The following is a 15,031-nucleotide window of genomic DNA, read 5'->3' on the forward strand; positions in this document are numbered from 1 at the left end:
CTGTGTGGCCACTGAGCACGCTCAACCCTTACTGGGCTGTTTTATGGTGGCCTGCTTGAGTCCCTCCTCTCAATATTTTTTTTCTACTGCAGCAAATCTTGGGGTTCATCCAAGCATTTTGATACCTCCCTCTTTTTCAGGAGCAGTGTCATATCTGTCATAACTCAGGACCAGTTTTAGTATATATGATTTACCAGGAACCTGAATGGCATTGTGGCAAGGAATATGAATGAAGCTCTAAGTGGCCTTTATCTCTCAACTATTTTCAACCTAAAGCACAGTTTAATGTACACTGCATGAAGCAAAAACCAACTAACATGCAACAATAGCTTCCACTTATCAACAAAATGTGCACATGGAATGCAAAATACACATACACAAAAATGCACCTACATTTTACCTAAACGGACCATTTCCACATTATTTTTAACAACAATGTAGAATGAAGGATGGATTTTTAAAAATCTTAAATAAAAACAGACCCAGCAATATACTGCATTTTCATTTAGATGATACAAACCTATAGGTTCTGATTCTTCAGGCAGGCAATTAACAGCATTGTAACACATTTTTTAAAGGTTAATAACAAATACCCAAATCTAAATTACTTCCCTCCAAACCCAAATCTAGTATATTTCAGACAATTTGTTAAAAAGAAACAGATAGGCTGTTGTTTAACAATCACTTATTGATAATCACCAAATGTAATAAATCACTAATGCTAATTCAAGATCAACCAGTGTGCTTTCTAGAAGAATATTAAGGTTATGAGAAAAAATGAATCTTATGTACCTCAGAAAGGAGGTTTTCTAAAATATATTTAAGATATACGGATATTTTCTGAGATAGACCCTGTTCCATTTAAAGGCATGTATTTATTTAAAAAATGAGCTGCAGTATCCTCTGAATATCAGCATTTTTTCTTTAAAAAAATGCAAATTACAATACTCTAGTGAATAAAGCACTTTTTACTTGACAATAGATGACTAAACCTCACTCGCATTTTGACAATCATTATTTTCTTGATGTTTTCATGTGTATTAATATACATTTTCATTTCATACAAAATTAGAAACTAGAAAACCCTAAAAGGTGCCCTTATTTGTACATATTTTTTCCAAATAAATATATGTACTTGGATGCCCTTAAATTCCCCAAGTAGAAAGGAATGCTTTCTACAGAACTGCTTATTTCCAGTAACCCACATCAGAGCTGACATATGAAAAATGGTGAAATTACTGAAGGTAGTCCAGCCTGAATAAGGACTACCTTATTAGTTCAGGTACTTGCATCTGCCTAATTTTCATATTAATCATGCACCCATCTTTCTCTGAAATAGGGCCATCATGCTTCATGTCAGAATTTAGCATGTAAGTAAAATTCATAGTGCTTCAAATCCCACTAGAAAATATTTGCCTGGTGTGAACTAATTTTATTATTCTTAACACACATCAGAGTTTTGAGGGTTGTTGTTTTTTAAATTAACCTTCTGGATGCAGAAAATTAACATATCTAATACCTGAAATTTTACAATAACTTGGACACTGAAAAAAACAAAACAACAGAGGCCTATTCTTATTTAAGAGGGATGCTACGCATTGTAATGCATCTATGTTATATATTTCTCATCAATTTTTACAGTTTCTACTGATTAAATATATATTGACTCATAAAGTATTACCATTATACCAATTGTCAGCAGATGCAGGAGTATGCCATTTAAATATTAACTATCATATAAAAATGGCAGCTTGATTGTGTAGAAGCAGTGATCTCGTGCTTGTTACTGCCACATTTCCCTAATGCACCAGAAGCAGTCACAAAAAAACATTACCTTTCAAATATACCTGCTACTTTGCTAGCAATAAATTAAGTTACTGAAAATAACTTTTTCTTTAACCACAATTTTATTTATCTCCAAGTTTCTTTTTAAACCAAACGAAACCTAACAATATGAATTGTTAGGTTGCACATATATAGCATATGGTTAAACAAGTGCTTCAGGTATTAGAAATTAAGTGTATTATCTGCATGTGAATAGAAACTGCATGTACAAAGGGAAAATGCAATGGAAAATATATGCAAACAAGGCTACTAACATTATATTTCTTTGCACCCACGAGGTACTCTGCTATGACAATCTCCATGCAATGCATGTTATTTACTAAGGATCTGTTCCATTACAATATTTCTTTTTTTAAAAGGAAAAAAGAGAACGGTGTAAACTTGAAACATTATGTCAGAAACCTCAAGAAGCATCCTTTGGCACTAATACAAAGCAATCCCTTTCGTATGTTCACTCTATTATTACAATGTATAGACACTTCATAGACCATTAGAAACATCTAGTAACTGATAGGTAATTGCTCATTTGCAGACTACAGTAATGTAAATCAGACGGAAGCTTATGGAAAAGACATACTTCCTTCCTAATGTAACATGTAGGACTAGCTGCTACTGTTCCACTTATATTCCAAGTACATAATTTTTAATGTAATTTCCCACCTATTACTATTTAAAAAGCAACACAACATCGTGCATTTCAGGATATTCTTCTAAGGCTTGTATAAGATTTTCAAAGCATATCAATTAAGATAGTTATTGCTGCAAATCAATATATTAAGAGATTAAAGTTACATCTCTCCCTAGATAGACATCTGTCATAATTATAAACATTTTGTGCTGTAGCAGAAAAGCTGCTTCTGGAAATCTTCGCCATAAATAAACTAGGGGTAGATGGAGCTGTCTTCACTCTGGTCCACCCCTAAAAGCACTGATCATGGTCCAATCTTCCTCAAGCTCATTGGATGGGTGATGTAGCCAGTGTTTAAGCAAGCCCATCAGGGACCTCAGTGCCTACAATCTAAGCTCCTGTCCATCACTGTCCACCTACACTGGACATAAATCTGTCACCACCAAGCTGCAAAAACTTATTGCACCTCTAAATTTGGGTAACTATAACACAAATGTCAGATTATCAGTTCTTTGAACTACGGTGTACATGAAGAACAGAAATTAATATTAAACTGTTTCCTTTTGCTATAATTTACATGCTAAAAGGAAGATTTAAAAATGCAATTGTTTTGACACTTATTGTAAAATCTTACATTTTGTTTATCTTTATGAAAAGAAAACTTAACACGAAATTAAATTCATTAATTATTAAAATGCCGAAGTAGATGAAAGTAAATCAGCATTGTAAAATCAGCATTTTTCTTCTCTTTCTAGATTTCTTTTAAAAAGGGAAGAGGAAGGAACCTTTCAATAAAAGAATAAATGTGCTGTTTGCACATTCACCTTGAAGGTAAAATATTAATTACATTAACTGATTAACTAATAAATGTATTTTGTTTAATTACTGTAAGTACTGACAGACAACAGAAAAATTTTAAATGTGTGATGCATCTTGAAACCAATTATAGTTTTAAGTAAAAGTCACTAAAGATAAGCCTCTTATGTTTACCAGAGAAATATGATTTTCAAAAATGTTTTACCTCATTGGCCAGGTCCAATAATACAGGAGAAGCTGCATTTTTTATCACTCCATTAAGGTACCTAGACAATACAAAAATAAAAATAATATTGCAGATTTAAAGAAAAGTCTTAAGTCTCTCTTTCTCTTTCTCTTTCTCCCTCTCTGGAAAATTCCAGGAAGAAACTGATTGAAGAAAGTAAAGTTAGCTTAAAATATAAATATTTGCAAAAGAGATCCTGGTGACCAAACTCTACTATTGCTTCTCCTTCATGAGCAAATCAGAAAGAGCTATGCCACATCATGATTAAAGTCCTACATTTGAGGTGCTGATTGTGGCTTGTGGATGGAGTAGTCTGAAAGCTGGTCTCAGTGGGCAAAGTCAGACATGAACCTATAATGTGAGCTCACTTGAACTGCTCCTCAGGCTGGCTTTGAGACTTCAAACTCTCTGAATTTCAACTGAGGTGAGTTCCATTGAGTTCAATGGTGTTTTCCTGGTTATGTGCGTACAGGAAAATCCTGATTGTTATTATTTACCTCCTCCCGTGAGCCACACCAGGCAGTATGACTTTTACAGGCAGTGACTTTTTTACGTGCGTCCAACTGACATGCAATCACGCATACACCCGTTGCTGCTGACCCAGAAGTGGCCCAAAAATGGGACGGTATTGGTCAGGAGCGGAACAGGGTGGACTTATGCACGCTCCAGTGATGTGCGGGGGTGTGTTTGTGTGCTGAAATGGAACCCCTGTGCAAAATGGTTGCTGCCTGTATTTTCTTGATCATACTTTGTACACATTCAGCTCCAACAAATATTGCCACAGGAGGGACAACATTAAAGAAGGCAGTTGTTATGTCCAATGAAAAAGAGCAGTGTATTTTGATATCCTGCAAGTCAGTAAAAGCCATTAACGTGAAGTGTGGGTGTACAGGCAACTCCCTGTTTGCACGAGGGTTGCATTCCGGGTCATCACGTGCATCAGTGGAGTGCATGTTAAGCCCATCCTGCCCCCACAAGGGCCAAAAACGGCATGCACGGTTGTGTGCCAATCAAATGTGTGCAAAATGGTCGCCACCTTTAGTTCATAAGCATGTTCTTGCAGGTTTGTCTTCTCAGATGGGACCCCATGACCCTACTTCACAAATATTTGAAAGCAATCTTTTGCTTTCTATAAAATAGGTATCTGTACCCAAGTATGTTTTTTTAAAATAGCTAGGTCAAAGTTCATAATTATAGTTTAAGATATATTGGCTTTGGTTCATGACATGATAGGCCAAACTATGGTCTGTTCTTGACTACAGTTCATGGTTAGTGAGGAAAGCACTTAACCATGAGTCCCAGTTCAGACAACACGTCAAGCCAGATTTAGCTCAGGGAAGTGCAGAAGCTAAAAGGACAGGGAAGAGTGAAACAGCTGTGAGCTCCTTTCCAAGAGCCCACATGTTCATGTGATCCTGGTAAGCAATAGTTTGGCTTACCATGTCAGGTGAACCAGGACATGTGAATGGTAAATGTCCAAATTTTGGTGAACGCCAACCATCTCAGGTCAATTCTTTGAATGGTTCCAAGTGTATATATATATATATATATTTCCCCACATTTCAGGCATGAAGAAGTAAATGCTGACAGTCACAATGAGGGGGACTCACAACATTCACTGGGATATGAATTTCCATACATTTATAAAATTAGTCAGAATTGCCAATATTCATTTTGCAAATGACACACCTAGGGAACTGTACTTTAATGGCTAAGATGATGATTAACCCTTGGATAGTTGATGCAATGGAACCAGAGGTTGCACTTGTTGGTGGAAGACTCCCTTGAATGCAGTTCTACTCAGGATGCTCCCACTGGCAGAAAGGAGAAGATGTTTAAGCTTCCCCTTGTTTCCTCAGAGCCATCTCCCATGCTGTTCCAGAGGATCTCCACAACCTTCCAGAGAAAGGTTTCTGGGTACATAAGTACCTTCAAGGGGAGGGAAGAGTCAACAAATATTGCCTCTTTCCTCTCGTTCAATCAGGGGGATTTATCCATTGGAAAGGAGTCCCTCTGTTTGCAGGAGGCAAATTCTGACAAGAGCTTTCTTTTCCATTCAAGTAGTAAGTGCATTGGTGTTTAGGTCTGCAGTATCACCATTTCACCACCAAGAAGACCATTCACAGTTTGTATGGACTTTTTTTTTTAAAAAAAGCGCTGTCACATCACTGGTAGCTGCCATGGAAGCCAGCATGTGGGTGCAATGGAACACAGAAATGAAAGGTCAACCTCCAACAGAACCCACGAAAATGGTGTCTGAAGTTGACTGCACTCACACAGGTGATACCCATCCTCTGCTTTCTTGAGAATCACAGGTAGGAAGAGTGCCGTTGTGTTCAGGTTCTGTTTGACAGGTAGGAAGAGTGCCGTTGTGTTCAGGTTCTGTTTGCAAGCTTCCCAGGGGCACCTGTTTGGGCACTGTGAGAACAGAGTGCTGGATTAGATGGGCCTTTGGCTGATCCAGCAGGGCTCTTTTAGCAAGTAGTATGTGGACTAAGCTGCAGAACGCTGTACCATGCTAGTCATACATTCTCTGGGATGCGGGTGGCTCTGTGGTCTAAACCACCAAGCCTCTTGTGCTCGCCGATTGTAAAGTTGGCAGTTTGACAGCATACCATCACGAGTAGATCAATAGGTACCGCTGCAGCAGGAAGGTAAATGGTGTTTCTGTGTGTTCTGGCTTCCATCACAGTGTCCCGTTGAGCCAGAAGGGATTTAGTCATGCTGGCTACATGACCTGGAAAAGCTTTCTGTGGACAAACGCTGGCTCCCTTGGCCTGAAAGTGGAGATGAGCGCCGCACCCCATAGTCGAATTTGACTGGACTTAAATGTTCAGGGGTCCTTTACCATACATTCTCTCATGCAGTATTTCGCAACATCAGTTTCAAGTAGCTAAACAAGCAAGGCTACTGTTGTCATTATTATCAGAATGAAAAACTGGTATATTTATTAGATTATTATTATTATTAGTTGTTGTTGTTAACATACCACCCTTTGGCCAAATATCACAATGTGGTTTACAGTATAATAATAAATACACAATTAAGTTGTCAAGCTACCCTAGAGGCTCTTTATCAACTGAAATGTAGGGGAGAAATTGAAAACAAAATAAGAACTACAGGAAGAAGGATGCATATGCTGCAACATTAAGAGAAATTGGCACATATCCCCTTACTGTGAAATCTCAATCTCTCTCTCTCTCTCTCTCTCTCTCTCTCTCTCTCTCTCTCTCATATGAAATATAAACCACAGCACTTAAGGGTATGCTCGGATGAGAATATTCAGAATTCGCATGTAGTCAAATGGGTGGCTATCGAGTTAATTATTCCATTGTTGGAAATAGTTACCATTAAACTCACTAGGGACCAAACATATCTCCACCATGTTATGCATTTTACCCTGAACCTACTGACCTGTTATTCTCAGTCCATGCTCCACATTCATGCTGACCCTGATATTTGCAGCACAGGTCAGAAAATGACCTAAGCAGCTTGCTTTTGGAATTTACATAATGAATGAAAAGAGAAAAGACAACTTAGATTTTTTCTCTCCTAGAGCTCTAAAATTACAGTTGGTCTTGGGGGACAAAGAGACAGAGTATTTTAATGATAAATAAAGAAGACAGACTCCCAAATTAATATTTTATTGAATGAGAATTCTGCTTATTTTTATTTATCACTTACACAGCCACCTAAATAAATGAACTGAAGGATCATTGTTTATTAGCATAGTGCAAACATTAACATATTTTACCTAATAAGTAGCTTGCGCCTTCCTTATTTAAAACTTTATTTAAATAAACATTAACAGTGCAATATATATTTACTCAGAAGTAAATTCAACTATGTCCAGTGAAGCTTACTCTCAGGTAAGAGTACACAGGATTGCAGCCTAACTATAATAAGGTTTCTTGGTGAAGTGATGCTTTGTAATGACCCCTGAGATACAAATTATTGTGTTAAGGAAACAGTCAACAGACCATTGGATAATCTAGACAGAGGTCATTAAACAATGATGTAGCCAGCGTAATAATCCTCAGCTATGGTTTGTTTTCTGTAACCACGTTTTAATGTTAAGGTCAAAGACTAGCCAGAACCCAGGATGCAAAACCGTGATTTGAAATAGGTTTCCTTAAACCATTCTTAAAACACTGCGGATTCACTTAATAAGCGCCATCAGTGGAAGCCCTGGGTAAGCAACAAGATCCCTACCACCACCACATTGCATGTGTGGGAATTGGCTCTGGGGGTCAGAACAGCATGTGTGGGAAGATTAGGGGGATCATTCCACAATGCTTGCACAGACAGAATGATTGGCAAAGTGCAGTGTTGAACTCCACCGTATACTGTGTATGAACTGAACAAACACCCGCCCTTAAATTTCTCTGCTTCCAAGATGGCGAGCAGGTCTTGGCGGTGTCCCCCTACCCACCCACCCACCAAGTTCAGTAATTAACCCATTATTCAATGTCCATTCAGAAACTTATCCAGGGAACCCCAACAGATCTATGGAAGTAATCGCTGTATTTAATGTGAACAAAGAACATGCAAACTTCAATACTCAAAACTGTAGTATGGAAGCTGGTTTGTCAGTGGATTGGAATAAGGTAATTTTTCACATGTGGCTCAGTGGTCAACAATAGAAGAACAACTATTAAGGTTGGAACCCACAAGTAAGAAATGAGGCTCTCAAATGACCTAGGGGGCTGGGAGTGACTTTTACCAGCTCCAGATGGTTCACAGACTATGGACCCTTTGGGACAACAATTACTTGGCCATTGTACTCCATGTTCTGATAACTTCCAGACTGGATTATTGCAGTGTGTGGTACATGAGCCTGCGCTTGACGTATTCAGGAACTCCAACTGATTTAAAATACAGTGCTAGATTACTGGCAGGGGTTCCATTTAGATCTCAGTTAACCTCTATTTTAAAGCTGGTTGCCACTTCATTTCCAGAGCCAATTCTAGGTGCTCACATTGGTGTGTAAAGTCCTAAATGGTGGCAAATACCTAACAAACCACCACCTTCCCTACAGACTTCTGTGTGTGTTAAGATTGACAGAGGGGGCCCTACTTGTTGTTCCATCTCCCTGAGAAGTGGTTCCCAGGGTGGTTTAACAATCAATCCTCCTCCACAGGGAATTCCAGGAATTTAAAATTTTGTGAGAATAGGGGTCTCCTAACAACTCTCAGCACCCTTAATGAACTACAGGTTATTAAAACTAACAGTAAGAGATTAAAACACATGTTGTCAGCATTCTTACAACAGCTTATCTTAGAGGACTGTTTCAATATTTTAATATTTAATAATTGTGTTTTTAATATTCTATTGGGAGCCGCCCAGAGTGGCTGGGGAAACCCAGCCAGATGGGAAGGGTATTAATTTAATAATAATAATAATAATAATAATAATAATAATAATAATATATTTGTAATAATATAGGTTATTTTTTATTTTATTTCCACAATATTTATACACACTGCTTCATTGTGATGGAGTCCAGAAGTTGGTCACAAAAAACAACACATTATCAATAAAAGCAATTAAAAACAGGTATGTTTCTGTGGGATGAGGGTTATTAGTTTGCTTTGTTTCTGTTTTTATTGTGTATTTTGTGTTTTCACTTTGTAAATTTATCCCCTGTGATCTCTGGATGAAGGGCGGTATCTAAATATAATAAATAAATACAGCACCCAGAATTCTTTGGGAGCAGCCATTACTGTTTAAAGTAGTATCATCATGCTTTAAATGTATGGTGTGGACGTCGTCAGAGTAGCTGTTTTATCCCATACTCATTATGGCTCTGTTGGGGGGAACAGCAGAAGTTAGCCCTAGCACATCACTCCTCACCTCAGCTGCACTGCGACTGCAAGCTGAACTGACAATATTTGCTGCAAGAGTTTTGTAGGTTGATATGAGTCACAGGTCTAATGGGGGTGAGGGGATGGGTGGCTGTAATTATGCCTGCTATTAAAACAAACATAAAAATATAACTGCTACCTTAAGTTAATGGATTTCATGATGTTAGGCTGGCAGTACCAATTTTTATGTTTGTTTCAAGGATGCTCTGTTAGTTTTAGAGTGGCTTTCCCCCCAATTTGTTTGTGATGCTTAGTGACAGGATTTTGATAAAATTTACTGCATTCTTTGTACATAACTTTCCAATTATGATTGGGAGGACATTTGGTTTTGAAAAACGAGTATACAAAATAATAACAACAAAGAAAAACTGAGAATTTGGATAATAAGGAGTATTAAATTCACAGATCTCGGTGAGAATTATCCCTGAGATTGATACACAAGATGAATCTGGCTACAACAGTTACCAGAATGACTTGGGTGTTTTTAATAACATCTCTCGTGACATGTTTAAAAACAAACATTCTCACAGTTCTGGGATTAAGTAAAATCAACATTACAAACCACGTTTTATGCATAACATTTTAAAAACAAAAAAGTTACACTACATGATATTGTTCCCATTTGATTCATACATTATACATCATTTTACATAGTTTGTGTAACAAGGACATCATAACACACAAGTCTATATAGTAACAAGACCCAGCTGATTAACTCTGGCTGATCTACTCACTATGTAATTTTTTCCCCTAATCTGGGAGCAACGAAATATAGCAGCTATAAGGAAGACATTAGAACCACTGTAGGTACTTTAATATGAGGCAACAGATTGTAAATGGAAGAGAGTATAGTACACTTTTGCTGGTTTTTGCATTGGTGAATATCTATTACATAATAGATTCATACGTGTACTATGTAGTCAGCTTGGGCCAAGTTCTAAAATGCTTTTGTTTATTAGGATACTGTTAAATCATAAATATCAGACATCTATAATCATAGGTACAATCTCACTGTGCAGACTTTACACATGTCGGCCTATATAGTAAAATTTTAATTGCACATCTCTACGAGATATCAATACGCCCCAATTATGTGGCTGAGAGGTCTATGTCAATAGAGCTCCAGATAACATATAACAAGTGTCAATTACAATTTATTAACTCCAGGTGCACATAATCACGTAACAGTTTTATGAAATGACATATTAAAGGTTTATGCCTCCTTTAAAAGTAGTATTTGACATCATTGTTTCTAAAACAGGCACAGTCCCAAGTTGTAAATCCTTTATATCTGGATGCCATTTTTATTTAATAACAGAATAGCTAAAATTATAAATGTTTCTTACAATGTAGGCACACTTAACACGGTAAATATATGTGTCACCAGTACTATTCATTAGACTAAGGAAAGCATGGAACTCTGGGTGGAATTCAGATAAGTGGTAAGGAGATCGTTGCATCAACACAAGCATTTCTGTTTACTCAAAACAACAACCTTCCCTTTCCTCCTCCACCCACAGTTTTGGGGGTTCTTAACAGCAGATCTGGGAAAGGCATGGGGGGCACACAGGAGGAGGGAAGCCTCATTGTGGTGGCAGGGGTCTTTGTGCTAGCTTTCACTAACAGAACCTGATAGTTAAATCTGCCCCTTAGCATGTAAAATAAAGAATACTGCCACAGATCAAGGTTAAAATCCAGCAGCAAATTATATGCACTTAAGCCTCATGGAAGTCAGTGGGACTTCCATATGCGTAGCAATGCACTGAATTGTGGTCTAGAGGTATTCTCATGAAGTTGGCTAAGTGCCACTTATCCTGGAAAGCTTACTGGTAGACCTAAAACGGTAAGTCTTCTAACACAAGGATGCATGTTCTTTAAGAAATCACAGACAATGAAATTATGATCTGTAACATATTTTGGATCACAAATTAGCAAGTACTCCTGTTAATGGTCTTAATTCATACCTTTGATAGTAAGCCTCGGTTGCCTCCGGAGTGTGATGTTTGGCATGTGTTCTTTTGATTAATTTCTTTAAAAGAAAAACAACAGAGCTTTATGATATGTCAAAAAGAAAGCCAGCACCAAACATGAACACCCAAGAAAGCCCTGAAATCCTAGATTAATGCCTGGAAATTATTTTTCATTTATTCATTGAATGAAACATCTTTTGACTGTACTGCAATACAGCATATATGTAAAAGGCAGTAAGGTCATAGTAATTGAATCTAAATAAGTTTGCTGAGGGTTGCAGAGGGCAGAGAAAAACTTGTTCTCTCTTTCAACCTTTATATTAATTTCCCTTCAAATCAATTCCACCCAAGTCCTCTGCACTCTGGTTTTACAATTCAATTGGCATTTTTAACCAGGAAGAACATTGCTTAAAAACAACTTATTTGAAAACTACAAAAAGTAATTCCATTGAGACTTGCCACTTGACTGACACCTGTCATCTCATGATAAATGACTCCATTTTCTGCCTCTCTTGCCTTCTGCCACTCCGGCAATGGTCATTTATCATCATCTCTGTCAGCCATGGAAAGCGGCACTGACAGTGCAAGTCAGCAAACATTTAGCACATGGAACCACGCAACACAGGGAAATTATTATTGTCAGAATAATAATGGTTTAGCATAATTTATTACAGGTCCACCAAATAAGCAAAGGCTAGATGTTATTAGACAGATGGATGGGTAGGCTTGGCAGCCATCCACTGAGACTCAGGCGGTGCTTGAAGTGGAAAGGGGAACATCCTCCAAACCAATCAGAAAGCTGGCAGTTCAATTACAAAGAAATAAAGGGACATTCATCATTCAATTAGGCACCTGTCAACCCTCACAAAGGAGAAAACTTCTAACCTGGTACTCCTGGGAGAAGATGCTCAGCAGAGTGGACTGCGATTGACTGGAACAAATAAAAGAAGGACAAAGTTAATTACTGGAGTGCACTGCAAAGAAACAAAAGAGAAAGGAGCTTCAAAGGTAGGCCTGCTGCCCTGTAATCTAACAGAACATGAAAACAAGTGTGGAAAAGTTGTTCCAGATGAACACCTCAGACAAAGGCTTCCTAGTGCTAGGTCAAGGAGAGAGTGAGAAAAAGAGTTTATGAGGAAGGGGCAAGGGGGGCAAAATGTAGCATGAGTTTCAAAGCAAATGGGCATCTTGCTTTGGTGATTCCTATCCACCTTTAGAACCCACAAAGTGGGGTATCCGTAGCATGTACTGAAGACAGGAAGGAAAACAAAGCAAATTCCCATTAGCAAGAGAGGGAGCTAAAATGCCATTAACGGTTGGAAACGTACTGATTGTTCATCGGCAACATATTGAAATTCATTTTGTTAGCAGAAAGGAAACCTCTTCAGTAGCTGTCTCATATTCAGGGAAGAAACTTAGCTCTCTGTCAGAAGAAGCATATGGGACCACTGTAACATTCCTACTAAAACTGATATGCTTTGAAAATAGAAACTTTCACAGCAGGAAGCTGAGATTCCCTGGAGTCGGTCATTTCCAAAGGCTGCCATAAGCTTCATTCATTTAAAGCTCCACTCAATGTCAAACACCTGGCAATGAAGCAACCTGGAAAACATTCTCCCCAAGAGAGAATTTTTCTCTCTGAATAGCTAACATTTAAAAACGGGACAAGATTTTCCCCCTTCTCTCAAAAAAGGCAATCAATACCACACGGCTACTGTTTTCAATTGTCCTTTATGGATATATCTACCTCATCACATCTTGAACACAATTAATTACTTCTGATATATTTTACATCCAGATGCAACTTAAACAAATTACAGTTTCAATAAATTGACCCTGTAGTACAGAATGCACAATGAATAATTAACATTTTTTTTCCTTTTACAAATGCGGTTTCTGAGTCTTATTACAATCAGCTCTAATATTCAGAAACTGCACACAGACGGCAGTCTTACATTATAGTACAAAAAATGTTGAATTTAATTTGGCTTTCATGTTCCAATGTGCTGAATGGAGAGATAATATTATCCCAAATGCATTTTGAACAGTAATATAACATTCTTGAATATTATCCTTATTCTATTAGTAATTAAAAACAGAACGTATTTGGAGATTTTAACAAAAGTCGAGCTGGAAATAAACCTAGATACACAAATGGATTTAGCCCTGCTCAACCTGCCCATTTAGAGTAGCAGGCGGATTCACTCTGTAGCAATTGGGAGAATCTTTCCTTCTCTGCCAGGTGGTTCCATTCTGCAACACCAGATTGCTCTACTGAACTTGTAGCATCAAAACCATGCCACACAGCCCTAAACAAGCTCTTTGGTGACTCCTCGGCAATCACCCATCATACTGCTCTTCATAAGGCCTCAACTCACAGTTCTATTCCTGCTTTTCTTTGGAGTAGATTGTACATGGTTTTGCATCTCAAATTTGTAGACTGCATCTTTATTCAGTCCAACAGAGACTCCATTTTCTCAGAGCCTTGCGAAAGAACAATGTTAAACAACAAGTGATGACCTCCTTCTACCGGTACACAATAGAAAGTGTCCTCTCATATTGTATCACAGTGTGGTATGTTGGCTTGACAGCCATGGACAGAAAGTCTTTACAGAGGGTGGTGAACACAGCACATGATATCATGGGCTGTCCCCTGAACCCGCTAGATGACATCGCAAGGGATCGTTGAGAAAAATTCTCAAGGATGATTCACACCCCGGCCAGCACCTCTTTAATCTTCTACCCTGGGGCAGGAGATATAGAAGTATAATCAGTTGTACCAACAAGCTAAAAAACAGTTTCTATCAATGGGCTGTTAGGCTGCTGAACAGAAAATAATATAGTGCAATTGACTTTCGGGGTTGGTGTGTTGTGCGACAAGCACACAGAGTGCAATGAGATTGAGTGTTGGGGGGGGAGGGAAGGCTCAGTTAATTTCATTGTAAACAGGTTGTACATTGACAATAAAGGTATTATTATTATAATTACTAACTGTGTTCAAGTATTATTGCTCAAAGGAACAAAAACGATTCCCCTTTCTTCTTATGGAATAAGAGAAATATTCCATATTTTAAGTATTTCTGTAAATGTACAGGATAGCATTCACTGATTGATTTGGCTGCCTTTCAATACTGTGTACAGTTCTGGTTGCCCCACCTCAAAAAGGATATTGTGGAGTTGGAGAAGATTCAGAAAATTGTAACCAACATGACCAAGGGGTTGGAGAAACTACCATATGAGGAAAAGGTTACAGCACCTAGGGCTTTTCAGTTTAGAGAAAAGGTAAAGAGGTGGCATGATAAAAGTGTCTAAATTATGTATGGTGTGGGGACAGTGGGCTGTGGTCCTTCCCAATAGGGTCCATTCCATCATCAAGAAAACCTGCAACTGACCAGCTATGCTCCATAGGCTGCGAAGTCTGTCTATGAGTTCCCCAGCACTCCAGTTACTTTTAACCTGCTGTGTCCATTCTTATAATTTGTTCACTGGGGTTTGGCGTGTGTGTTTGCCAAACTCAAGGATTATTGTAATCTACGCCATTCCTAAGCCTCTTGGGTTCATGTTATCGGAGATTCGGGGTAATAAAGAACTGCAAGGGCTCTGATCTCTGGAGAGGCAGGGAGATGTGGGCTGGTCTACCTTTTGTTAATCTTAGAGGGATCTGGCAGGAAACACTGGGAGT

The 15,031-nt window shown here is 38.2% G+C and overlaps 1 protein-coding gene across 6 annotated transcripts in view; it reads right to left on the bottom strand.

Annotated features, from left to right (window-relative positions):
• CDIN1 (CDAN1 interacting nuclease 1) overlaps positions 1 to 15,031 on the bottom strand; it is a 123,689-nt gene that overhangs the window by 77,814 nt on the left and 30,844 nt on the right. For 5 of the 6 annotated variants that reach the window (XR_014549466.1, XM_083619881.1, XM_083619883.1 and 2 more), the window contains 3 exons: positions 12,235 to 12,280; positions 11,344 to 11,408; positions 3,495 to 3,555 (listed from right to left, as the gene is read on the bottom strand). The exons of the other annotated variant lie outside the window; for it this stretch is intronic. Coding sequence is in view for 2 of the 5 variants with exons in the window: in XM_083619881.1 (XP_083476007.1) it covers positions 3,495 to 3,555; positions 11,344 to 11,408; positions 12,235 to 12,280 (172 nt within the window). In the remaining 3 variants the exon portion in view is untranslated. The remainder of the gene's footprint in view (positions 1 to 3,494; positions 3,556 to 11,343; positions 11,409 to 12,234; positions 12,281 to 15,031) is intronic. 6 annotated transcript variants of the gene reach the window in all.

This window comes from Podarcis filfolensis, assembly GCF_964270895.1.
Source record: "Podarcis filfolensis genome assembly, chromosome: 1".
Classification (NCBI taxonomy): domain Eukaryota; kingdom Metazoa; phylum Chordata; class Lepidosauria; order Squamata; family Lacertidae; genus Podarcis; species Podarcis filfolensis.